This window comes from Sus scrofa, chromosome X (genome assembly GCF_054392235.1).
Source record: "Sus scrofa isolate SSC_HxYL_T2T_F1_AM1 chromosome X, Sscrofa_HxYL_maternal_Yorkshire_Landrace_v2.0, whole genome shotgun sequence".
Lineage (NCBI taxonomy): Eukaryota > Metazoa > Chordata > Mammalia > Artiodactyla > Suidae > Sus > Sus scrofa.
Window position 1 is genome coordinate 46,863,096 of NC_139401.1, and position 25,834 is coordinate 46,888,929.

The 25,834-nt window shown below is 52.4% G+C and overlaps 2 protein-coding genes and 1 long non-coding RNA gene across 9 annotated transcripts in view; 1 reads left to right on the forward strand and 2 right to left on the reverse strand.

The window, feature by feature from the left end:
* The first annotated feature begins 434 nt into the window (after nt 1–434).
* On the forward strand, nt 435–17,215 carry LOC146394583 (uncharacterized). Of its 6 annotated transcripts, XR_014835375.1 has the most exons (5): nt 435–589; nt 7,693–7,932; nt 12,057–12,168; nt 12,627–16,357; nt 17,146–17,215. It is a non-coding gene; the product is annotated as an uncharacterized LOC146394583 (long non-coding RNA). The 6 variants fall into 6 exon arrangements; XR_014835374.1 differs by having other exon boundaries at nt 12,627–17,215; XR_014835377.1 differs by having other exon boundaries at nt 435–559; nt 12,627–17,215.
* On the reverse strand, nt 959–15,533 carry SYP (synaptophysin). 2 transcript variants are annotated; one of them, XM_003135078.6, is made up of 7 exons: nt 15,413–15,533; nt 14,179–14,244; nt 12,907–13,031; nt 7,973–8,168; nt 7,068–7,259; nt 5,534–5,864; nt 959–2,629 (listed from the first exon to the last, which is right to left on the reverse strand). In XM_003135078.6, exons 1-6 carry the CDS (start codon nt 15,446–15,448, stop codon nt 5,538–5,540), a joined length of 942 nt encoding a protein of 313 aa, XP_003135126.2. In that variant the 5' UTR covers nt 15,449–15,533; the 3' UTR covers nt 959–2,629; nt 5,534–5,537. The 2 variants fall into 2 exon arrangements, with proteins under 2 accessions (XP_003135126.2, XP_084864025.1); XM_085007899.1 differs by having other exon boundaries at nt 15,331–15,440.
* Nucleotides 17,216–17,625: 410 nt separating the features above from the next.
* CACNA1F (calcium voltage-gated channel subunit alpha1 F) overlaps nt 17,626–25,834 on the reverse strand; it is a 35,128-nt gene continuing 26,919 nt past the window's right edge. Inside the window, exons 40-48 of the mRNA XM_085006968.1 lie at nt 25,550–25,651; nt 25,230–25,360; nt 24,852–24,986; nt 23,913–24,082; nt 22,154–22,279; nt 21,926–22,053; nt 21,425–21,537; nt 20,625–20,822; nt 17,626–20,355 (exon numbers count right to left, since the gene is read on the reverse strand). Coding sequence (XP_084863094.1) covers nt 20,125–20,355; nt 20,625–20,822; nt 21,425–21,537; nt 21,926–22,053; nt 22,154–22,279; nt 23,913–24,082; nt 24,852–24,986; nt 25,230–25,360; nt 25,550–25,651 — 1,334 coding nt within the window. The 3' untranslated portion in view covers nt 17,626–20,124. The remainder of the gene's footprint in view (nt 20,356–20,624; nt 20,823–21,424; nt 21,538–21,925; nt 22,054–22,153; nt 22,280–23,912; nt 24,083–24,851; nt 24,987–25,229; nt 25,361–25,549; nt 25,652–25,834) is intronic.

Genomic DNA, 25,834 nt, shown 5'->3' on the forward strand with positions numbered 1-25,834 from the left:
AGCCAGGGTTATTTGAGATTTATGGGAAGTGGGTTAAAGTTACTGGCCAGGTGCTGAGGCCCCCCTCTTCCCTGCTTGCTCCCCATCTTTACAGGCCCAGCTGTGGTGCCCCCTAAGTCCTGAAAAATAGATTTTAAAGCTTTCCTTGCCCTGCTCTTGCTTTTCGCTCGCCAGTTATTCTTTCCCTGAGCTCTTTCCTAGGGCTAGGAGTCTCTCCTTCGTGCTCTCAATGCCTCAGCCTGGGAGGAGGGGTCCTCCGTCCACAGTCAGAACTCCGGTGCCTGGCTGGAGTCTCTAATTAGGCACCGCGGTGCTGGCGGTCAGCCAGGCCTTTCAGCGTGGGGGCCAGGGACCTCACTCCCCCCCCCACACACACACATCCTCCCCCTGACGCAATCTTGGTCACGTCCCAGCTCCAGGGAGGAGCCCAGGACAGATTACAGGGAATGAACGAAAGAACTAACGAGTCACCTTGGCTTCCTGCCTCCCGACCCTGCAGCCTAGTCGGCCTCCTGGTTCTCCAGCTTGAGTGGCGGCAAGGAAATGGAGCGATGCCAGGGTATGAAGAATGCGAGGAGGGTGGCTAGGGGTAAGTCTCTCTGTGAGCCATGTGGTTCCTATTTGAATCCTTTGGGGATTCAAGGACAGGGCTCACAGGGGCTGGAAAGGGGTTAAGGCTAAGGGACCAGAATTAGAACCGAATCCTAGAAAGAGTGGGTATTCCGCGGCCCGTAGTGGGGCAGTGGGCAGGGCTACTCAGAGTGTGATTTAGAATGATCAGCGGAGGCGGCTTCACAGAGGATGGGGCTGCACAAAACACTGTTGGAGGGGCCAAAACCAGCGGGGTGACTCCAACGGTGTACAGCAGGTCGGGGGCGGAGCTTCCTCTTGTCTCCTCTTCCTAATCTTTCCCTTCACCTCCATCCCCCAACAAAAAAGACGCACTGAGAAGTCAGAGCCGTGTGCACTAGGTGGTTGAGGACTTTATTTAGGGGAGGAGAAGTAATCGTATTTGTTCTTCCTCGGGGAGGGAGTCTTCAAACAATACCGAAGGGCAAGGGAAAGGGGGGGTGTGGCCTGGAGGGACGGGGGGCGGGGCCACAGCCAGACAAAATGGCAACACACAATCACAGGCACTACCGACATCACAGACACAGCAGAGGGTGCAGGACGGGGGCTCCAGACCGGGTTTCCAACCACCCCGAAACGGATGGGGGTGTGGAGGGAGAGAGGGAGGAGACAAGGGAAGGGGAGAGGGGGGAGGTCGGCCCCACAGACCCTTTGCCTCTGTCCTCTGATTACCTAGCTGTCGCATCGCAGGGTGGACAAGGGTACGGGGGGGGGGGGGGGGGGAATTGCCTCTCTCTGGATCCCACCTTTCACCCTCCGAACCTTACCTCTCAGCTCTTCCCAGGTCACCTCAGTCCCCAGCCACCTCAATCCCCAGCCTTGTCGTCCCCCCACCACCACCCTTAACAAGACCCATGCTGTCGCAGCCCCTAGCCAAGCCTCTCGCCCCGCCCTTCCCACTGCCGAACCCACTCACTCTAACACCTTGTCTTCACTGCTCCATTGCTGGGGTGGGGCTGCCTCCTTTGAAACCCCCAGGCGTGTCCCACTCCAAGCCCCGAACTTTCTAGAACCCGGACTCCGACCTCATGCCAACTTTGACCCATTCCTGAGTCGCTCTTCTTGCCTTGCCCAAGATCTCTGCCCCCTTCAGAATCACATTCGGTCTCCCGAATGTTCCAGGCCACACCTCTTCCATAGATTCTGGTCCCAATGCAAAACCTGCCCACTCTGGAGTCTCACTCCACTATACAGTTCAAGCCCCCCCCCTTCTAGCACCAGACCCTCAGTGTTTTTTGAAAACCCAGTCCCCAGGTCCCAAATCACTCCTTCCCTAGGACCCTGTCATACTCCAACCTCCGCCCACTCTGGGCCCCCCTGCTGCCTCCCTCAGGGCTCCACCCCTTCTCGAACCACACTCTTTCCAAGCTTCCTTCCAAGCCCCAGTCTAGAATGCTCCAGAGTACCCCTCTTCTTGAGACTCCAGCTCCAGTATGTCTGGAACCCAATGCTCCTCCTGCTTACTGGTCTCCTCCACTCCAGAGCTCCTCGCCAAGACCACCTCGGGTCCCAAGCTCCCCTAGTCTCTTTCTCTCTCCCCCTCTCAGGGTTGAATTTTCCCTAATGGCCCTTGTTCAGGCATTGCTGGAAGAATCAAGGCCAGTTGGGTAGAGGCGAGGGAGAGGGGGAGAGAGTCTGAAGTTGCACCCACCCTCCTGACACAGCCTTCGGTCTCCTCCCTGTCCCCCTTTCAGAGTCCCCCTACTCCAGGGCACAGGGCCAGGGGACAGAGAGGGGCCAATGGATGAAGGGGAAGGGGTAGGGGTAAGAGAGGGGCCCACTCAAGATCGGGCCCCTATTGCATGAGGAGAGCGGAGTGGGGGCAGGGCTCAGACAGATAAATAGATATTTATATATAATATATATATATATAAACAGCAAAGACAGTTAAGGGTCTCCTGGCTTGAGGGATGGAGACCTGGGGTGTAGGAGTGGGAAGGGGGGCAGGCTTTCTCCTGAGCTCTTGCCTACCCATGGGATCCTCTCGGGCTGCACTGTCCTGTGGAGACAAAAGACACAAAAAGAAGAGGGAGGAGTTCCCTGGTGGCCTAGCAGGTTAAGGGTCTGGTGTTGTCACTACTGTGATGAGGGTTTGATCCCTGGTCCAGGAACTTCCACATGCCACAGGTGTGGCCAAATTTTTTTCTTTTTCTTTTTAGGGCCACACCCATGGCATATGGAGGTTCCCAGGCTAGGGGTCGAATCAGAGCTATGACGCAGCCACAGCAACGCAGGATCCGAGCCGCGTCTGCGACCTATACCACAGCTCACGGCAACGCCGGATCCTTAACAGCCTGAGCAAGGCCAGGGACCGAACCTGCAACCTCATGGTTCCTAGTCAGATTCATATCCGCTGTGCCGCGACGGGAACTCCCCCCTCCCATTTTTTTTTAATTAAAAAAAAAATAGGAGGGAATTCCCGTCGTGGCGCAGTGGTTAACAAATCCGACTAGGAACCATGAGGTTGCGGGTTCGGTCCCTGCCCTTGCTCAGTGGGTTAACGATCCGGCGTTGCCGTGAGCTGTGGTGTAGGTCGCAGACGCAGCTCCGATCCCACGTTGCTGTGGCTGTGGTGTAGGCCGGCGGCTACAGCTCCGATTCGACCCCTAGCCTGGGAACCTCCATATGCCGCGGGAGCAGCCCAAGAAATAGCAAAAAGACAAAATAATAATAATAATAATAATAGGAGAGGGGAGTTCCCATTTTAGCTCAATGGGTTACAAACCCATTTTTTTTTAATTAAAAAAAAATAGGAGAGGGGAGTTCCCATTTTAGCTCAATGGGTTACAAACCCAACCAGTATCCATGAAGATGTGGGTTTGATCTCTGGCCTCGCTCAGTCGGTTAAGGATCCGGCGTTGCTATGGCTGTGGCATAGGTTAGAAGCCCCATCTCCAATTTGACCCCTAGCCTGGGAACCTCCATATGCTGCATGTGTGGCCCTAAAAAAAGCAAAAAAAGCAAAAAAAAAAAAAAAAAAGGAGAGAGAGAGAGAGGGAGTTCAGACATAAGGGGTGCCTTCGGGGAAGGGCTGGGCTGCTATGCCTCTGCCCAGGCTTTACCCTTCACCTGCCATGTCTTTTCTTCCTTCCTTCTTCCTTTACTTAGAGTCTTGGGGTCAGCTTCATCCCAGCTGCCCCTACTGGGAAGATATACCTTGCCCTCACTAGACTATGTACCAAAGAAATTATGATCCCCCCTCCAACAACCCAGTAAAGTCTGTTAACAGGCACTGTTCTCATTGGTGATAAACTATATTGAGCAAAGCAACGATCCTCATTTTTGTGAAGCTTACACTGCAGCAGGGGAGACAGATTTCAATGACCTTGATGTATAAGTGAGATATCTAGTATGATGTATGGTGATAATAAGTAAAATGGAAAAACAAGGAGTTCCCGTCGTGGTGCAGTGGTTAGCAAATCCGACCAGGAACCATGAGGTTGTGGGTTCGATCCCTCGCCTTGCTCAGTGGGTTAAGGATCCGGCGTTGCCATGAGCTGTGGTATGGGTCACAGACGTGGCTTGGATCCTGTGTTGCTGTGGCTCTGGCGTAGGCCAGTGGCTACAGCTCCAATTAGACCCCTAGCCTGGGAACCTCCCTATGCCACGGAAGCGGCCCTGGAAAAGGCAAAAAGACAAAAAAAAAAAAAAGAAAAAGAAAAAGAAAAGTAGACTAGTGAAGAAGTTCCCTGGTGGCTCAGCGGGTTAAGGATCTGGCATTGTTGTGGGTGTTCCCCCCCCCCAAAAAAAAGGAAGAAAGGGGACTTGTAAGGAGCTGGCCAGGAAAGGTAATCAGTGTGTGTGGGTGTGACACTCCAGAGGGAAAGCAAGTTCCAAGACTGTGCAGTTGAGCTGTGCCTGGCACATCGAGGTAGCCAGTATGGCTGGAATAGGGTGTGTGTCTATGGGGTGGGGGTAGCAGTTGGAGGTGAAAGGTCAGAGAAGTGAGGGGTGGGCCATAATGAAGGCTTTGGCTTTTAATCAGAGTGAGATGGAGTCCCCATCTGAGCTCTGTGCATAGAAAGGTCATGGCTTGATTTAGGATTTAACAGGATTGCTCCCCACGCTGTGAGTAGAATATATCGGGAATAGGGGTGGAGGTCCAAGGGCACAGTGGGAAAATTATGGGTATATTTTCAAGGTAGAGCCAACAGGATTTTTTAATGAATTAGATCTGAGATGCCTAATACACTCCTCCCTGCCCTTTCCATCCTGGCCAAGTGCCGGAAGCTACATCCACTCACGTGTAGCCACCTCCTTGCCTTTCCCATCTCAAGTCCTCCACCTGCTTCTCCCCATCTTCCCATCTCAAATGTGCGGAAAATCTCACTTCTCTTTTGAGGCCCAACCAGAAGCCCTCACTCTGCCCCGCCCCTTTCCCTCTTTGAAATTCCATGCCACCTCCCTCATCTCCAGGGTTGCGAAGAGGTGGCGGATCTATCACCTCTTTCCGAATTGGTGAGTTTGTGTGACCTTCATGATCCTCACTGTGTTGGCTTTATCCTAACATATTGGCTAAGACACCCCCGCCTCCTCTTCCTTCCTAGGTTCCTGCGCCCGACCGATCCCCCACCACTCAAGTCCTTCTGCTACTCCCTCTACTCCACGGTTGTTCTACTCGCTTCGCTCTCAACTCCCTTCCCTCAAAGCAGCCCTTCTACCTCTCTCCCATTGGCTCTTCATTCTGCCCATTTTCAAGCACCACTCTCCTACTCTCCATCATTGGCTAGTTTTTCCGCCCTTAGCATGTAGCTCCGCCTCTCCATTGGCTCCTTCAAACTCCCATCCTTATTTGTCCGGTCAGTGTCCTACGTACCATTTAATCTTGACTCTCATTGGTTCATTGACCCGCCCGTCTACTTTCATGAGCCGTCCTTGGCCGCACCGCCCGCCCGTCACTCACCAGACTACATCTGATTGGAGAAGGAGGTGGGCGCACCCTGAGGGCCGTAGCCTTGCTGCCCGTAGTCGCCCTGAGGCCCGTAGCCACCGCCACCGCCGCTGGCTGGCTGCCCGTAGTCAGGCTGATAGCCGCCCTGGGGCCCGTAGGAGTCCTGGGGCCCATAGCCGCCCGGGCCCTGCCCGTAGCCTGCCTCGCCGTAGGCATCACCGGGCGCCGGTTGCTTCTCGGGGGCGCCGGGAGGAGCGCGCAGGAATGGGGCAGCCCAGCCTGTCTCCTTGAACACGAACCACAGGTTGCCGACCCAGAGCACCAGGTTCAGGAAGCCGAACACCTGTGGGAAGCAAAGCTCGGCTGTCGTCCTGCACCCATTGCCCTGCCGGCCCCGGGGGACGTCGAGGCCGCTTGCGTCAGGCTTGGATTTGCAGGTTCCCAGAGGGTAGTGGTTTCTGAAACCCTAGACCCTCTGAGTCCCAGCGCATGAATGTCTATGTGCAGAAGAAAATCACCTTGGCGGGGAGTGGGGTGCGTGGCGTGTTAGAATTCAGCTTCCCAGAGATGTCGAGATATATCAGTATTACTTATGTGTTTATATATTTGCATATATATAGTTTATATATGTATAAAATATGGTAAACGAATCCTAAATTGTAATATATAGTAAAATGTTAAGCACACATTTTTATTAAATATGTAGATATGCCACTACTAAATGCACATATGCACATATGTATATACAAATATATAAATACACATGTATAAAGTATATAATTATATACTTTTATATTAAAACAAATATATGGAATTTGTATAGATATATACAACGTAATTCAATTTGGTGACGGGAAGTAATATTTCCACTTTACAGCTGAGGAAACTGAGGCCCAGAGAGGCTAAGCTGCACAAGATCTCACAGCCAACAACTGACCAAAAAAAAAAAAAAAAAAAAAGGAGTTGGAATCCTAGCATCTTGTATTCCACTTACCATGTGCCAGGCCCTTTTTTAAGCGCTTTGTATGTTATTCGTGAAATACTCAACTTCGGAGCAGGACCTCTTATTTTCAAGTTATATGCTCAAATTGAGGCCTGACAGGCTGAGTAATTAGCTTTAGGTCACAGAGCTTGCAAGTGGCAGAGCTGGGATTTGAGCTTATCTGATTCTGGCCAGTAGGGGGCGTCCAGATGGGCAACATTTCAAGTTAAATGCTTTCATTTTGCTTATGAGGAAACAGGTCCCAAGAGGGTACTTACTGAGTCGCCAGCGATTCTGCATGACTAGGCTGGGCCTAGGATCCAGGTCTCCCACACCTAATTGGACAGACGATCTCACGTTCCCCTCTCGGGGACAGTCTGGTGTCACAGGGGTTGCAGTTGCTATCTCATCCTTCAAGTCTCTTGTTGGCATGCCTCCTCCAGGGGGTCCTCTTGAATTTCCTCTGAATTTTTCCCTCGTTCTCTCTCTCCACCACTCCCCATGTCAGACTTAAGTTTCCCAGCCACCCTCCCCAGCTGGTCAGGCCAGCTTCCTAGGGCTTACCACCGAGGTGTTGAGGCCAGAGGTCACAGGGTCCCTCAGCTCCTTGCAGGTATTCCCAGGCTGGTGGCAGACATCCATCTCATTGATAATGTTCTCTGGGTCCGTGGCCATCTTCACATCTGACAGCCCCTTGGCCCAGGCTGATGAGCTAACCAGCCACATGAAGGCGAACACTGCGGTGGCCAGAAAGTCCTAGGATGGGTAGGGGAGCACCGTGAGTGGGCTGCTTCCTGCCGGGCTGTGGGGCCTCCTCAGATCACAGGCTTTCTTGGGAGGAGGGATCCCCCCAAAGAAGCTTGTCTCTCCCCTGTCTTTCGAGCTCTTGAAGCCCTCAACACTCACTTGAAGGTGGCCCTCCTAGCCTTGTGTGTGTGACACAGAGGATGTGGGAGTGTGATTGCGGCATGTGGTGTGGGTGGGTAGAGGAGGATTCTATGGGATGGTTGTGGAATCCGTGGAATGCAGTGCGTCTTTCCACTTTCATCTCAATGTGGGAATTTGTGTCATTTTGTGTCTGAGATGGGGCTGAATGAATACAGCTGTGTAGGAATCAGTGTGTCTGTGTGGCATGATGACAAGCCTGACTGTCACAACGAACCTCTGTGTGCTCCTTTCTTTCATCTAGACTGTGTGGTTTTGTGAGAGGTGGCAAGTTTCCAGGTGTCTGGGATTCTGCGTGGGCTGCAGACGTGTCCCTGTCACTCTACGATTTGGTGTCTGTGATGCTTATAGCAGCAGCAGCAGCAGCAGCAGGAACGTGTGTGGTTATCAGCGCCAATTGCATGTGGGCCTGTCTGGGATTTGGCGTGGCCTCTGAACATGGCCGTGTCCCCGAGGATCCAGGGCCCCTGGCCCCTGCATGCAGGTGAGTGGCTGGGGGGTGGGGTGGGGTGGCGGGAGCTCACCAGCATGGGCCCTTTGTTGTTCTCTCGGTACTTGTTCTGCAGGAAGATGTAGGTAGCCAGAGCCCCCATGGAGTAGAGGAAGGCAAAGACGGCCACGGTGACAAAGAATTCAGCCGATGAGGAGTAGTTCCCCACAAGGAAGACTTTTTTAGTGCCCGCTTGGCAGGTGGGTGCCTCAAAGTACACTTCGTGCAGCCTGCAGAGAAAGGTGGGTGGGTGTGGCCCAGGCCCTAAGAACTCCCTGCGCCTCCCGATTGCCCAGCCACGGGTCCCCCAGATTCTGACAAGGTCCCAGGAATAGGAGGGAATAATCACGCACGAGCACCTACTGTGTACCAGTCACATCTTATTGATTGCGGACAGCATCCTGGTGAAATAGGTGTTATCCATCCCTCACTCCAGCCTGGATGCTTTGGCCCCTTTGTTATTCATAGAACATACCAGGCACCCTCCCATACTAGAATCTTTGCACTGGAATGCTAAGTCTCCTAGATATCTTCGTGGCTTACCCACTTGATCTTTTTTTTCTTTTTCTTTTTACAGCTGCACCCGAGGCATATGGAAGTTCCCGGGCCTGGGGTCGAATTGGAGCTGCAGCTGCCAGCCTGCACCACAGCCACGGCAACACAGGATCCAAGCCTCATCTACAACCGATGCCATAGCTTAAGGTGACGCAGGATCCTTAACCCATTGAGCAAGGCCAGGAATCAAACCCGCATCCTCACAGAGACAACGTCAGGTCCTTAACCCCCAAGCCATAACGGGAACTCCCCACTTGATCTTTTTCAAGTTTGTCACCTTCTCCGTGAGGCCTTCCCTGATCTCAGTCATTCAAATTAAATCTAACCATTCCCTCCCAGCACTCTTTATTCCCTTTCTTTGCTCCATTTTTCACTATAGCTGTGACACCCCCATCTGACATACCATGTATTTTACTTTTTTGCTTGACTGTTGCCATAACTACAGGAGGGTAGGGCTTTTTCCTTTGTTTCATTGCCGGTGGTCCCCTTAAGGCCTGGAACAGTGCTGCCACAAAGTAGGCGCTCAATACATGTTTATTAAATGAAGTAGACAGAGACAGGAGGAGTTCCCGTCGTGGCTCAGTGGTTAACGAATCCGACTAGGAACCATGAGGTTGTGGGTTCGATCCCTGGCCTTGCTCAGTGGGTTAAGGATCCAGCGTTGCCGTGAGCTGTGGGGTAGGTTGCAGAGGTGGCTTAGATCCCAAGTTGTTGTGGCTCTGGCATAGGGCAGCGGCTACAGCTCCAATTAGACCCCTGGCCTGGGAACCTCCACATGCTGCGGGAGCGGCCCTAGAAAAGGAAAAAAGAAAAAAAAAAGTAGACAGAGACAGAGGCTCTGAGAGATGCACTAACTTGCCTAGAGTCACACAGCTGGCACGGGAATGACAGAGTTGGGATCTGAACCCCGTGTTTTTCCCACATTGACTCTTCTTCCCACTTCCCTTCAGGTCCCCAAGAGAAAGACAAATGTGTACTTAGCAGAGGAAGGCCCAGAGACTACAAAATAGGAGGAGACAGACAGACAGAAAGACAGGCAGGTAGAAGGGATGCTGGAACAGGGTGCATGTATGTGAGGTGTGGGTGGGGGGTGGGCAGGCAGATTGAGAAGCATCTGGGGCTAAGGCCTTTCCTATGGTGTGATGGAAGAGGGGTCATCAGGAGTGTGTGCAGGGAGGGAACTCCGTCGTGGCTCAGCAGGCTAAGAATCAATCTAACTAGTATCTATGAGGTTGTGGGTTCGATCCCTGGCCTTGCTCGGTGGGTTAAGGATCCGGCGTTGCCATGAGCTGTGGTGTGGGTCGCAGATGCAGCTTGGATCTGGCATGACTGTGGCTGTGGCGTAGGCCAGCAGCTGCAGCTCCGATTGGACTCCTAGCCTGGGAACTTCCATATGCTGCAGGTGCAGCCCTAAAAAGGAAAATAAATAAATAAATAAAAATTAAAAAAAATAAAATAAAGGAGGGTGTGAGAGGCGACAAAGACTAGGGTGAGGTCCCAGAGCTCTGGCCTCAGGTCAGCGAGGGGAGGAGAGGCAGGATCCTGAGATGAGCAAATGGGGCCAAGGGCCCTTGTGTAGCAAAGGGCCTAAGGGAAGGGCTTGCACTTATTTATTTATTTTTTTTGGTCTTTTGTCTTTTTAGGGCTGCACCCATGGCATATGGAGGTTCCCAGGCTGGGGGTCCAATCGGAGCTACAGCTGCCGGCCTACGCCACGGCCACAGCAACGCCAGATCGGAGCCGCATCTGTGACCTACACTACAGCTCACGGCAACGCCGGATCCTTCACCCACTGAGCCAGGCCGGGGATCGAACCCTCATCCTCATGGATACTAGTCGGGGTTTGTTAGCCACTGAGCCACGATGGGAACTCCAGGGCTTCCACTTATTGATGACCTCTAAGCATTTCACACAACTGCCTCATTTAATGACCCTCCCCCACAAAAAGCAGGCATTCCTATACCTGTTTTATAGATGCACAAACCAGGCTCAGCAAGGTTATGTTACTTGCCCAGGGCTATATGGCTGCTAAATGGTGGTGCTAGGAGTTGGATCTGGGTTTGAGTTTCCAAGTTTCTAGGGGGAATAAGGGGCCTTTGGGGGGATTATTGAGGCAGTGGTAGGGTTAGTCATGGGGACAGAGGGCAAAGTATTTTTTTTCTGGGAGACTCGTGGGTAAAGGGAAGATCCTCAGGACCTGAGGTCCCAGGCTTGGGAGGTGTTGGATTGGGGGGGGGTCCACAGATTTCTGTAGTCTTCTGGGTCCCCAAAGGGCCTGCTCTTGGCATTATCCCATGCTTCAACGCCTGCTCCTTTCCTAATCTCTCTTGGCTTCTGTGAACCTGTGGATCCCCCGTTGCCACAAGCCCCTCAGCCTCTCAGACCACGCCTCCTTGGCACCCTTTTTTCTGTCTTTCTTTCTTTTTGGTTTTGCAGGAGTTCCCATCATGGTGCAGCAGAAACAAATCTGTCTGGGAACCATGAAGTTGCGAGTTCAATCCCTGGCCTTGCTCAGTGGGTTAAGGATCTGGCATTGCTGTGGCTGTGGTGAAGGCCGGCAGCTGTAGCTCCGATTAGACCCCTAGCTTGGGAGCCTTCATATGCCGTGGGTGTGGCCCTAAAAAGCAAAATAAATAAATAAATAAATAATAAATAAATAAAATAAATAAATATTTTTCAGCTGCACCCACAGCATATGGAAGTTCCTGGACCAGGGATGGAATCTGAGCCAGAACTGTGACCTATGCCACAGCTGTGGCAATGCCAGGCCCTTAACCCACCGAGCCACAGTGGGAACTCTGGTACCCCCCTTTTTTTTTCGTTATTGCTCAGGGCCTGTGCTGGCTTTTCCTCTCTTCAGTCTTCCTTCTCATCCTATATTTACACCTAGTGCTCAAAAATCCCTTCTTTCGGGAGTTCCCATCCTAGTTCAGTGGTAATGAACCTGACTAGTATCCATGAGGAAGCGGGTTCGATCCCTGGCCTCACTCAGTGGGTTAAGGAGCTACAGCTCCGATTAGACCCCTAGCCTGGGAACTTGCATAAGCCGAGGGTGTGGCCCTAAAAAGACAAAAAAAAAATCCCTACTTTCCAGTTCAATCGCTGACCTCTTCCCTGAGTCCCTTAAACGTATTTATTTTTCTTATATATTAACAAATGTTTATGGAGCACATATTGTGGGCCTGACACTGTGCTAAGCATTTTACAAGTATTAATTCATTTACTATGTATCATAAGTCTGTAAAGTGTTTTTTTTTGTTTTTTTTTGTTTTTTTTTTTGTTTTTTTGCCTTTTCTAGGGCCGCTCCTGTGGCATATGGAGGTTCCCAGGCTAGGGGTCGAATCGCAGCTGTAGCCACCGGCCTATACCAGAGCCACAGCAACGTGGGATCTGAGCTGCATCTGCAACCTACACCACAGTTCAGGGCAATGCTGGATCCCCAACCCACTGAGCAAGGCCAGGGATTGAACCCACAACCTCATGGTTCCTAGTCGGATTCAGATTCGTTAACCACTGCACCACGACGGGAACTCCTGTAAAGTGGTTATTATCCCCTCTTACAGATGAGGACAATGAGACCCAGAGCAGTTATGCAATTTGTCCTAGTAGTGGAAGCGCCTCAGGAGCCTCTGATGAAATTGTATCTGTGGATCTCTGTCTCCCCACTCCTAGGAGGTATGCGTCTATCTGCATGAGGGCAATGACCTTGCCTGCTTGTGCTCACTCTCAAATACCTAGCATCCAGGGTCTGGTCTGAGCTTGAGAACTCTCAGAAGTGCTGGATTGGGTTTCATCCTTCCTTAGAGCTAAGCAGCACCCCTCATTTTTCCCCATCATAAAACCCCGCATGAGGAGCCCCTGCTTGGATTTCTCCTAACCTGCAGTTTGTTTATTTGTTATCATGCTGGCTCCAGGAGAGTAAGGAGCTTGGTCTGTTTTGTTCACTGTTATATCCCTAGCACTTTGAGCAATACCTGACATATAATAGGTTCTCAAAAAATGTGTATGGAATGAATGAATGGTATTTAAGTAATGATATTAGTTACCATTAATTGAGCACCTACTGTGTTAAGTATATATATATATATCTCCTTGTGTGTGTGTTTAAAATTTTGAATCTTGTTTATTGCCAGTCTCCTGCCCCTCCCCTTCACTAGAACATAGCCCCAGAGGGCAAGAGCCTATGCCTGTCTTGGTCGCCACATATTCTAAATGTCCAGAGCAGTGCCAGGCACAAGGTAGGTGCTCAGTGCATGTGCAGTGAACTGAGTGGGTGTGGTCTCCTGCGGTGGGGGCTGGTCAGGAGCCCCTGGGGAGAAGGTGCTGGCGGGTCCCCCCCTCCCCCACTTACGCTCCCCCCCCAGTCTGTCAGGATCCCAGGGGTGGGTTAGGGCGGGGGGGGGGGGCGCACACCTGAAGGGGTACTCGAATTCGACCTTGATGTTGAGGTCACTCTTGGTCTTGTTGGCACATTCCACACTCAGCTGGAACTCCCCACTGTAACTGCCGCATGTGGCAAAGGCGAAGATGGCAAAGACCTTGGGCAGCAGGGACGGGGATGACCATGGTGAGCCTGTGTGCACCCGGACAGGGATGCCCTCCTCTGGACAGATGGGGGCCCAGCATAGGCAGCAGCAGATGGACTCGTCCCCACCCCCATCCCCTAATCAGGGCTCCTCAGTCCCAAGGACAAGCTGATTAGAGGGGTGTGGCTACCTCTTCCAGTCTTTCTCCTGGTGTCTCTCTTGGTCTCTTGCCTCTCAATGCCCTGACCCCTTTCTTCTGCCTTGGTCTCTCGGCTCCTCTGTCTGCCTCTGTATCTCTATCTGTTTTCTACCTATCTCTGCTATTCTCTGTGTCTCTATTTCTTTCGGTATCTCTGGCTCTGTTTCTTGATGTGTCTGTGTCTTTCTCAGATGTCTCTCGTCTCTCTGTATCTCTGCTTGTCTCTGCCTCTCTGGTAGCTAAGTCTGTCTCTTTCTGCCTCTTCTCTCTGTCTGAATGTGCGCGTGTCTGTCTGTCTGTCTTTCCGTTTCTTGGTCTCTCTCTATCTCCCTGGTCTGTCTCTGACTCATTCTCTCTATGGTGCGCGCTCTCTCCCTCCCTCCTGCCTCTTTGTGTTTATCGGTTTCTCTTTTCCTGGAGGGTCTCTTCTTTCGCTCTCCCTCACCCCATGTCTCTTCCTCTCTTCCTAGGTCTGGTTTCTCTTGGCTTCTTCTTTTCTCTGTGCATCCTTCTCTGTCTCCCTTTTCTTTGTCTCTTTCTGTTTGTCTCTCTCTCATCTCTGTATCTCTTTTTTTCTTGGTATTTCTATCTCTGTCGCCATCATTTCTGTTCTCCCATCCTCCCTGTCTCCTTTACTGTCTCTGGGCTTCTCTGGTTTTGCATCTCTCCCTACAGCAACCACCTTCGGGCTCCATCTCCCCTGCCCCTTTCTCACCTCCGGAGAGGAGGAAGTAGGACGCCACAGTCTTCCGCTTCACAATGGGGGTACCCTTGGCCTTATGTTATATCACAGCACAGCCTGTCCATTCTCTGGTCCCAACCCTCTGGGACTTCACCTTGGAACCCAATTTCCCCATCCCCCTTCAGCCCCCCCATTCCCCCTCCCCATCCCTTCTCCACCCCTGCTCTTCCAGACCCCACTACCTCCCTCTTTCTCCCTACAGCCCAGGCCACACTCACCCATTGCAGCACCTTCACGAAGCCGAGGGGCTCCTTGACCACCCGGAACTGACCCCCGGCCACCAGCTGAAGAGACAAACGGTGGGGAGGGGTGGGGTTGTTTGGGATGGAGAAGGAGGTGAGGGGCAAGGCCACCAGGCAATGACCCCTGGGGATAAGGCATATGACCTCGGGGACGGAGTGACGTTGGGAGAGGAGGTGAAAAGGAGAAAGTGACACTTTGGGGAAGGTGTGAGCTCAGGGTCTCTGAGAGAAGATTCCCTAGGATTCAGGGCTGGTGGGGAGGTCTGGGGGGTTGGTGAGATAAACGGCAGAGGGGGTCAGGGGTGAAAAAGGTGAGGATGGAGTCAGGACTAGTTAGGGAAGGGGAGAAGGTCCGAAACGGTAAAGGTGAGACAGATGGTGAAAGGGATTGGGTGGAGAAAGTGAGGAAGGATTTGGGGTTCACTAGGGTGGGGGAGGGGGGTCTTGGGTGGCGAAGGTGAGTCACACCAGGGAGGGAGTCGGGTTGGCTAGGGTGGGGGAGGGGTCTGCAGCGGTAAAGGTGAGTCAGATGATGGTCGCGGGGTGTCTGAGGTGATGAAGGTGGGAGGGGTTAGTCCTGGTTAGAGATGGGCGAGGTTCTGAGGTGGTGAAGAAGAGTGCAATGGCAGAGAGGGTCTGGACCGATTAAGGAGGAGGAGGGCTGGGACATGGCTTCACTGCATACGTGCCGGGGGAAGGGAGAATAGGGGTTTCGGAGAAGCGAAACCAATCGTCTTCCCCCTTGGTCTGCTCTGGGGGACGAGGTGGTCGTCCACCAGGGTACCGTCTCTGTTTAGAAGGGGCAGGTGTCAGCCCTCGCTTCCATCCCCGCCCCCACGCCTTCTGTCGCTCTATTTCCTAGCTCATCCGCAGCACCCCCCATCTTTCTTCCACCCTCCCCTCCCCTCCCTCCTTGCCTATACCCTAGCTCCCAGACCCCTCTCCTTCCCGGTCTCCTGTAAGGAACTGGCTTCTGGCGGCCCCCGCTGCGGCAGTGAGGTCGGCCCTCGCTGCGGCAAAGGGCGCACCCCTTCTTTTCTCCACCTCCCCCTTCTTCCCCTCGCCTGCCGCAGACCCCATCCCCAGAGCCAGGGACCAGTGGTCCGCTGCTTGGATTCTGGCCACCACCTCTTAGAGTCCGCGGATTCGCTGCGACCGGGCGAGGAGGCCGGGCAGCGGCGGGCTCTGTCCGCGGTGCTGGAACGCGTACCTGATTCACCACGTCCATGTCGGCCAGCAGCAGCATCAGCAATGCGGGGGGCGGGAGGCGCCTGCCAGCAAGGGCGGGCGCGGGGCGCGGGGGGGGGCGGTGCGCGATCGTCGGAACAGCCCAGGCGGCCGTAGCTCCGCCTCCCGCGCCCCCTTCTCTCTCTCCGCGCGCGCCTGCGCACAACAACGGTCCCTAAATCTCCCTGCCGCCATTCCAGCCCGGAGCCTGGAACCGTGAGAATGGTCCCCCATCATTATCTTTGAAAACACAGCTAGAGATCTGGGGCGAGGTGCACCGTTCGGCCCTCCAGTAAGACAGTTTGCCAGACCCTTTACTTAATTTGTTGACCGTATTCACTTATTTAATCTTTAGGACAGCCCTATGTGGTAGGGACTATTGGCCTCATTTTTACAGGTAAGGAAAATGAGTCCCCAGAGAGGTTAAGCGACGTGTACAAGGTCGCTCAGCAGGTTATCGGCAGTGCCCAAAGTCCCTGCAATTTAAACATAGGTCAGGATCCTGAGGGTTTCTTCTCGTCTGCATTTTAAGCACAGTTAGAAAAAACCCTCCCCCTCCAACCATCTCCTCTGTTTCTCTCTTCCTTAGTAAAAGTGTTGCCTTTTCCGACTCTGCACTTTGTATCCTGTTCATTCCTCAGTCCTCTCTTAATTGGACTACCCCTCCTTCATGCTACTAAGACCCACCAAGGTCAATGGCAGTTGCCGTGTTGCAAAATCCAGCAGATAAACACAATTGGAATTTAAGATGCTCAACCTCACTCATGCTAAAAGAAATGCCTATAAAATCTAAGACACTGTTTTTCACCTTTGAGGGTGATGAATATAAAAAAAGTTTGGTAATGCTCCATAGTAGCAAGTTGGCCAGAAACAGGCATTCTTTTTTTTTTTTTTTGTCTTTTTGCCATTTCTTTGGGCTGCTCCCGCGGCATATGGAGTTTCCCAGGCTAGGGGTCGAATCGGAGCTGTAGCCACTGGCCTACGCCAGAGCCACAGCAACTCGGGATCCGAGCCACGTCTGCAACCTACATCACAGCTCATGGCAACGCCAGATCGTTAACCCACTGAGCAAAGGCAAGGACCAACCCGCAACCTCATGGTTCCTAGTCGGATTCGTTAACCACTGCGCCACGACGGGAACTCCAGAAACAGGCATTCTCATAAATTGCCAGTGGAAGTTAAATTGGTAGAACGTTTATAGAGGGTAATTTGGCAAAATATAGCAAACTAAAAAATACATATATGTGGCTCAGCATTTACACTTCTATGGATTTATCTTACAGATAAATTCATACATGTGCTAAAAGAGTTATGTATAAGATAATACGCTGTGTGCTGTATGGACACTCCTTAAGTGCTCATTACTGGTGGCCTGTTTAAAAACAATCTCAGAGCCTCAGAATGGACTGCTATGTAGCTGTCATTACTAATAATATGGAGCTGTGTAATTACTACCAAGATAGTTGAGTAAGACATGCAAACTTATTTAACTCTCTGGGAATTGTATACAAAGAGAAGGGGGTTCCTGCTGTGGCTCAGTGGTTGACGAACCTGACTGGTAACCATGGGGTTGCAGATTCGATCCCTGGCCTTGCTCAGTGGGTTAAGGATCCTGTGTTGCTCTGAGGTGTGGTGTAGGGTGCAGACGCGGCTGGGATACTGTGTTGCTGTGACTGTGGTGTAGGCTGGCAGCTACAGCTCTGATTCGACCCCTAGCCTGGGAACTTCCATGTGCCGTGGGTGTGGCCCTAAAAAAGACAAAAAAAAAAAAAAAAAAAAAAGAGAAGGGAAGAATTATAATTATAGAGAGAATAGCTGCCATTTTAAATTGTGGCTATTCTATGAGCTTCACATATACTACTCATTTAAATCCTCACAATGACCCTATGATCAGGTACTACTACTATCTTCATTTTACTGCTGAGTAAACTAAGGTGCAGAGAGGTGAAGGAATTTTCCTGAGGTCACACAGCTGGTAAGTGGTTGAACTAGGATTTGCACAGCTGGTACGTGGCAGAACTAGGATTTGAAACCAGGAAGTCTGGCTCTGGCACCTGTGACTTGCAGCCACTGTGCTAACATCAGAACAGCATCCTATACGTGTATAAAAGATATCTGATAACACTGGTTGCCTCCAGATGGAAACTTTGCCTTTATATACCTTTGTACCTTTGAATTTTGAACCATCTGAATGTATTACCCATTTTTAAAAAATTTTAATGGTAGTTGATTTACAATGTTGCGTTAGTTTCAGGTGTACAGCAAAGTGATTCAGTTATACATATACCTGTTCTTTTTTTCAGATTTTTCCCCATATAGATTGTTACAGAATATTGAGTAGAGTTCCCTGTGCTATACAGTAGGCCCTTGTTGATTATCTATTTTATATATTGTATGTCTATTTTTTAAAAACACACACTCAAATTCACACAAATATGTAATGGGTACTTTCCAGTTATTGCCCTTTTGGGGGAAGAGCATGGGTTTTGACATTCAGTTGCTTGAATGTGAATCCTACCTCTAATATTTGTTCCTGTGTGACTTGGGACAGGTAAGATACTTGAAAATGGTACTTACAGGATTGTTGCGCTGATGAAACATGATATCACTGTAATACATTTAGCACCGGGCACAATACATGGTTCATTTTATCTTCTACACATCTCCGGAATCTACTCACTTCTCACCATCTCCTCTGCCACCTCCCCTGGCTAAGGCGACCATCATTCCTGCCAATTTTAGCACCTCCAGTCTCTTCCCCTCCCTTCTGTTTTCAGCACAGCCGTCAGAGCGTCTATTTAAAATTCAGAGTTAACTATGTCACCACCCTGCTCAAATCCCTCCCGTGGCTTCCCTACTGCTTTCAGGAAAAATTCCAGGGGTCGGAGCCTGGCATTCAAGGGTCCACATCCTCTGGCCTCAGGTGGCTTGTCCCACCCTATCCCTCAACAATCTCCTTTTTTTGCTCTTGTTTCCATGCCCATGACTTACTTTCCCCTGTACACCAGCCCAACCACTCCGAGCCTTTGTTTCCAGACCCAGCACAACTCTATATATTCCGAGTCCTAGTCTCCAATTCTGGCTTCCCTCAAATTTCAGCCCTGGCTCGATTGATACCCATTGTTACCAGTGAGAAACCCCGGCTCGGAGAGCTGGGAGGAGACCTTAGGTCAGATCCTCCCCAGGGAGGGCCCCATCCGGTGCCACTTCCAACACTACTTCCAATTCCTTTGGAGTGGGGATGGCCACCACTTCTTCTTTTTATTTATTTTTTTATTTTTGTCTTTTTAAGGCCACACCCGTGGCATGTGGAAGTTCCTAGGCTAGGGGTTGAACCGGAGCTGCAGCTGCCAGCCTACACCACAACCTCCACCAGCAGCACACGGCAACGCCGGATCCTTAACCCACAGAGCGAGGCCAGGGATCAAACTTGCATCCTCATGGATCCTAGGTGGGTTCATAACCTGCTGAGCCACAACAGGAACTCCCCTGACTACCACTTTGGACAAGCCCTATCACATGTCTAAGCCAGCTCCATTTGTGCGGAGGGAAAGCCAGAATAGCGCCTGGCACAAAATAAATGCCTGGAGTTCCTGTCGTGGCTCAGTGGTAACGAACCCGACTGGGATCCATGAGGAAGCAGGTTCAATCCCTGGCCTCGCTCAGTGGGTTAAGGATCCAGCGTTGCCATGAGCTCTGGTGTAGGTTGCAGATGAAGCTCAGATCCCACATTTCTGTGGCTGCGGCAAGGGCCAGCAGCTGTGGCTCCAATTCAGCCGCTAGCCAGGGAACCTCCATATGCTGAGGGGATGGCCCTAAAAAGACAAATAAAATAAAATAAAAATAAAATAAAATAAAATAAAGTAAAAATAAATGCTTGAAAAACTTGCACTAAATGAATGAGATCCCAAAGGTTGGGTGATGACTAAGGTGGGGCAAGAAACAGAAAGAGGATCTCTGGGGTCTCGGGGCTGGGGTAGTTGGTCTTCGGAGAGCCAGCTGGGCCCTGAGTGGGTTCCTACAGGCTAAGAGCCTTGCCCTTTGCTGTCACCCATGTCGTCTACCCACAGATTCAGATTTCCTTTTTGTCAGGCAGAAGCAGGGAGGTAGGAGACAGGGTGATCCCTTCGTAGCCTCCCTGACATTCCTGAAGCTGTCAGAGGACCTCTCTGCTTAAGACACATCACATGCCAGACTAATTCTAACCTCCAGGCCTTTCTACTGGCAAGATTCTCCTGGAGGTTTCCTTGTCCTTTCCCTTCCAGCCATCTGCCCTGCCTCAGTCTGATCTGCCTGACCCCTAAGTGGAATCTCTGCCTTTCCCCCAAGCCCCTATCCAAGCCCCCACGCATCCTCTCTCTCCACGGTCTTTCATCTCTGTCCAGTACCCTCCCTTCCCCCACCACCTCCACTCTGTCTCCAGCTTTTTTTTGGCTGCTGTCTCTTCCTCCTCCTCCTCCTCCTCCCTCCTTCCCTGACGCTGAATAATCAGGCCTGGCTGTCCTGGTTTCTGGAAATACCCATGTGTGGGCAGTGGCTCAGGGCTGAAACAGGGGATGGATGGATGGATGGATGGGTGGATGGATCGGGGCTGCTGGGTGGTCCATGCCTGTCTCCAGGGGTGTGGTCCATGCCTGTCTCCTTCCAAGGAAGGAGGGTTGGAGGTTTACTGAGCAGTAGGGGAGAGGTGGGAATTCAGAGGGCATGGACACAGGCCATCTCGTCTCCCAGGTCCTCCTCATCAAAGCGGGAGAGGATGGACTCCTCATCACTATAAAGGGAGCTGGTCCCCTGTGCCAGCAGGTCACTGGCAGCACTGTCCATCTCGTCCAGTGTCAGGCGACATGCATCTGCAATCTCCTGCTTGGCCAGAGCCACGAAACGTGGGTCGCGGGCAAAGAGGCCCAGTCCCTCGGAGATGAGCACCTGGGGGGCACAGAGGAGGTCAATGTTGACAGAGGGCCCAGCATGGAGTTGCTGCAGCATGTGAACAGGGGTCCGTGTGGATGAATGATGAACCCATGAGGACATGCAGGGAGGTCAGTGGAAGCACACATCATGCTGAGCAGAAGTCGCCGAGCAAAGTGATGGCTATGCGTGCAGCACAGACTGGAGACCCCTTTCCCTGCCTTCCCAAGCTCCCCTCTCCCCGCTTTCTCTCCCATCCCTCCTGCCCCCTCCCTCTCTGGACTTACGGCCTCCACCAGGCTGTCAGCGCTGCCCCTTTTGCCATGGCCGGGGTCCGGGTGGGTTCCAGGCACGGGCAGACAGGTGAAAGTGCGAAGTGGACCACTGGATTTGCCGAGGTATCCTTCTCCGGCTGCACCCTCCTCCACCAATAACAGTGGGGCATATAGAAGCCGGCCCCGCTGAGGAGGGGTGGCCCAGGAGCCCTGGACCAAAATAAACATCAGGGACATAGTGATTGAAAGGGTCAGGTATGAGGATCCAGGACTCACTCCCCTGTCTCCCTCTTACCCCTCCCCCAAACACACCTATAATTAAGTCCAATGGGTATAAATCAGACTTGAGTTTATTTCAGAGCAGAGAAGATCTGGGTTTATTTATTTTTTCTTTTTTGGCTGCCCCGCAGCATATGGAGCTCCCAGGCCAGGGATCAGATCTGAGCCAAAGGTGAGACCTGAGCCACCGCTGTGGCAACATCAGATCCTTAACCCACTGTGCTGGGCCAGGGATTGACCTTGTGTCCCAGCGCTCCTAAGACGTGGCCATAGCGGGAACTCTGAGAAGGCCTGCGTTTAAATCTCATCTCTGCCACTTACTAGCTGCGTGATCTTGGGTAAGCCTCTCTGGGTCTCAGTTTCCTCATCTGTCAACTGGGGCTAATAACAGTACCCACGTCACAGGTCCAGTGATGATTGTGTGAATGCCTATGTGCCCCTTTTTCAGAAAAGCCAGACTTGTAGTGTATTTGATAAATTCAGCCTAAGCTGCCCTCGCCCCTCCAGGCCTCAGCCCCCCTTTCCCACCTCACCTGTGCCCTGCTGGGCCCCGAGTTGCGCCCACGATAATAGGTGCCCGGGATGGGTAAATCCTCACAGCTGCCCTGTCGCCGCAGACACTGGATGGTGAAGGAAGGCTTTCGACCTTGGGGCACCGGGGACAAAGACAAATGTCAGTGCCTCCCAAGCCCTCTGCCCTGATGGCCCTTGGTTGCGGGGTGGGGTGGGGGGGTCCCCAGGACCCATGCCCACTCTTTTTTTTTTTTTGTCTTTTTGCCATTTCTAGGGCTGCACTCGCAGCATATGGAGGTCCCCAGGCTAGGAGTCAAATCAGAGCTACAGCGGCTGGCCTACACCACAGTCACAGCAACGCGGGATCCAAGCCGCATCTGCAATCTACACCACAGCTCACGGCAACGCCAGATCCTTAACCCACTGAGCAAGGCCAGGGATTGTATCCGCAACCTCATGGTTCCTAGTCAGACTCGTTAACCACTGAGCCACGAAGGGGAACTCCCCATGCCCACTCTTACCTGCCGGTGTTGGGGGTAATAGACGACGTCGTGGTGCTTGGTGCCCATCCATGTATCTCTGGGGTCTGTGAGGTGGCACAAGGATGGGGCGTGGGGGAGTCCCTGCCTGCTCATCTAGGTACGAGAGGCTGTTCGGAAGGGAGGGCTGGGGTGAGCTCAGACCTGGGCATGCACAGTGGGATGCCATCAGTCCTCCCCTCCCGCACATGGTTCATGGGCTCATCCTACGTGTCGTGGCCAGAGTGCTGGCTGGGGACTTCCTCTTGTTCATCCTGTTTCTCCTGCCCTTTGCTTCCTTTGGGCTGAGAACTTTCCTCTTCCGGAATGGTGAAAATGAGAACCCCAGAGCTTCTCCTGGGGAAAGTGGGGCAAGTTAGGTAGACCAGATCCCCCCCCCAGTATATGGCCCTGCACCCCCGGTTACCTCTCATCCCATGCTCCACCTTCAACAGAAACACTGGGCTTTAAGTGTTTTTTTTTTTTTTAATTGGGAAAATTCAGATAACAAAAATAACCTGTTATCATTCTAAAGCAGACATGGGCTTTATTATTATTAGTTTTTGGCCACACCTGCAGCTTGTGGAAGTTCCCGGGTCAGGGGTGGAACCTGCACCATGGCAGTGGCTGGAGCCGCTGCCAGTGTCAATGCTGGGTCCTTAACCCCCTTCGCCACAAGGGAACTCCTACATGGGCTTTCTCTTAATATGTGTTTGTCTCATTGGAAGCACCCAAAGTTTTAAAAAAAATCAAAGTTGGCCTGTTGAGGAGACACAGAAACTGAGAGTGTGTTGGGTGGTGGTGGTGAGGGGGTTGGCTGTAAAAGCTAGGTGTGACTTCATTTCATCTTCCCATCACCCTTTCACTGGTGAGGAAATTGAGGACCATGGAAACTAAGTGACCAGCCCGAGGTCACCTAGAAAATGGCAGAGCTGGGATTTGAACTTAACCCCCCCCGGAGTTCCCTTGGGGTGCAAAGGTTAAGGATCTGGCATTGTCACTGTAGGGGCTCAGGTCACTGTTGTGGCAAGGGTTCGTCCTCTGGCCCAGGAACTTCCACATGCTGCAGGCGTGGCCAAAAAAATTAAAATATTAAAAATTTTTTAAAAATGAACTTGGAGTTCCTGTCGTGGCTCAGTGGTTAATGAATCCAACTAGGAACCATGAGGTGGCAGGTTTGATCCCTGGCCTCGCTCAGTGGGTTAAGGATTCGGTGTTGCCGTGAGCTGTGGTGTAGGTTGCAGATGCGGCTCTGATCCTGCATTGCTGTGGCTGTGATGTAGGTTGGTGGCTACAGCTCTGATTCGATCCCTAGCCTGGGAACCTCCATATGCTGGGGGTTCAGCCCTAAAAAGACAAAAGACAAAAAAAAAATGAACTTACCCCCCCCCATTTACCTCCACATTGTGTGTGTGTGTGTGTTTGCCGCACCTGCAGCCTGTGTTAGTTCCTGGGCCAGGGATCAAATCTGAGTCACAGCTGTAATCTGAGCTACAGCAGTGACAACGCTGGGTCTTTAACCGCTAGGCCACCTGGGAACTCCATCATGTGCTTTCTTTTTCTTTTTCGCCTTTTAGGGCCGCACCAGTAGCATATGGAGGTTCCCAGGCTAGGGGTCGAATCGGAGCTACAGCTGCCAGCCACAGCCACAGCCATAGCAACACCAGATCCAGCTGCATCTGCAACCTACACCACAGCTCACAGCAATGCCGGATCCTTAATTCACTGAGCGAGGCCAGGGGTCGAACCCGCAACCTCAAGGTTCCTAGTCGGATTCGTTTCCGCTGTGCCACAACTCCATCCTCATGTGCTTTTTTTTTGCATTAAGCTTTGCACTGCCTTTCTCATATCAATCTCTTATTATTCTCTGTTCCCACCCGAGCCCTTGAACCCCCTCCATCCTTCCCAAATTTTGAAGGCCCTCTTATGCTCCCCCAACCGCCCCCTGAAGTACCCGCATCCCTGTTTTCCCCCAGACCATCGGCCATACCTGTGGGCATGGGACCCAGCCTGGGGCACACTGGGCTGTCTGGAGTTGAGAGCCCCCCCATCATCATCACTGGGTCCAAGGGAGAGTGAATCTGGAGGTTTGTCCCCGGCAGGCAGAGACACAGAAATCACAGAGCTCCGGCGGGATGGGGGCTGGGAGCCCACGGAGGCCTGTGGAAATCACAGGGCTGAGCTTTGCATCCAGGTTATATCTAAGTCACTTGGTCAAATGGTGTGTCTCCAGTGAGCTCCCCAGGGGCTGACTCTGGGCCTTACCCTCCAACGGGGGGGGGGGGGGGGGAGGTGCCCAACAAACACTTGTTTGTTGGAGTTCCTGTTGTGCTCAGCAGTAACAAGCCCAACAGGGATCCATGAGAACGCAGGTTGGATCCCTAGCCTCACTCAGTGGGTTAAGGATCTGGCGTTGCCATGAGCTGTGGTGTATGTCGCAGACGCGGCTCGAATCCCAGCAGCTGTAGCACGGATTGGACCTCTAGCCTGGGAACTTCCATATGCTACGAGTGTGGCCTTAAAAAGCCACCAACCAACCAAAAACCCACTTGCAGGGGCAGTATGGAAGTCGCTTGGGAGTTGAGGGGGGCTATTTTACAATCAAAAGTTCCTTGGGGAGGAGTTCCCGTCATAGCTCAGTGGTTAACGAATCCAACTAGGAACCATGAGGTTGTGGGTTCGCTCCCTAGCCTTGCTCAGCGGGTTAAGGATCCGGCGTTGCCTTGAGCTGTGGTGTAGGTTGCAGACACAGCTCAGATCTGGCGGTGCTGTGGCTGTGGTGTAGGCTGGCGGCTACAGCTCGGATTAGACCCTTAGCCTGGGAACCTCCATATGCCATGGGAGTGGCCCTAGAAAAGGCAAAAATACAAAAAAAAAAAAAAAAAAAAAAAAAAGAGTTCCTGGGCGAGTGAAAGCTTATTGTCCTTACTTTGTACGTTTCTGGGTCCTTCTCCTCTTCCTCCTCCTCTCCTTCCCGTCCCTCTTCCCCCTCCTCCTCATCTGTGTCACAAGTGAGGGCCTGCCGGATCTCAGGACCCAGGTCTTGCAGGCTCCTCAGACCAGCCTGTGGGGAGGCGGGGGTGGAAAAACGGGGGAGCGGGCATCTCAGGGTCTAAAACTTTTCTGGCCCTGAGTAGGAGTGTGGGGTGGTGGAAGGCGCCCCACAGCCACCCCTGACCCTCTGGTGGGTCCTGCGGCCTCAGTTTCCTCATCTGTGACATGGGCTCCATGAGCTCGAGCAGGCAGTCAGCCTCAGCCACAGCGCTCCCACATACCCCCCACCCATCCCAGGCCCTGCTCCCAGGACCTGAAGGGCAGAGGACGTGCTTGGGGGGGCCTCCGTGCCTAGCAGCCCCTTTTCTTTCCTCCGCCGGAATTTGCGGAAATAGTCCTGGATCAGGAATGTGGCGTAGAATTTGCCCACGGTAACCTCCTCCTCTGGGGGCAAGGGAGAGGAGGCAAGGTCACTCAGGAGTCCTTGGCTTCCCCCCCTCTCCCCCACCCAACCCTCGGCACGGACTCCGCCTCCCCGCTCCCCTCCCTCTCCAGCTCGTGCTGGTTTGGCAATGGTGAGCAATCATCGACATTCAGAGGCGGGCTTAAGGACCTGGGGTGGGGCTAGCTCACCGTCAGCCGGCGGGATGACCTCATCGAGCAGCTTTTGCTTCATCCGCTTCCAGATCTTTTTGATGACAATCCGCAGCTCCTGATTGGCTTGCTCCAGGTTCCCTGCATTGGGAGAGGATGTAAGGCATGAGCCAATGGGAAGAGCCCTTCACGGTCACGCCCTCACTGTCGGAGGGGGCTTACCAAGCTTCTACCGCAGCCACACACCGGCCCCACTGGACCGATGGGAAAACAAGCCTGGAGAAGACAAAGTCACCTAGGTTGGGGTCCAGAGCCAGGAGTGGG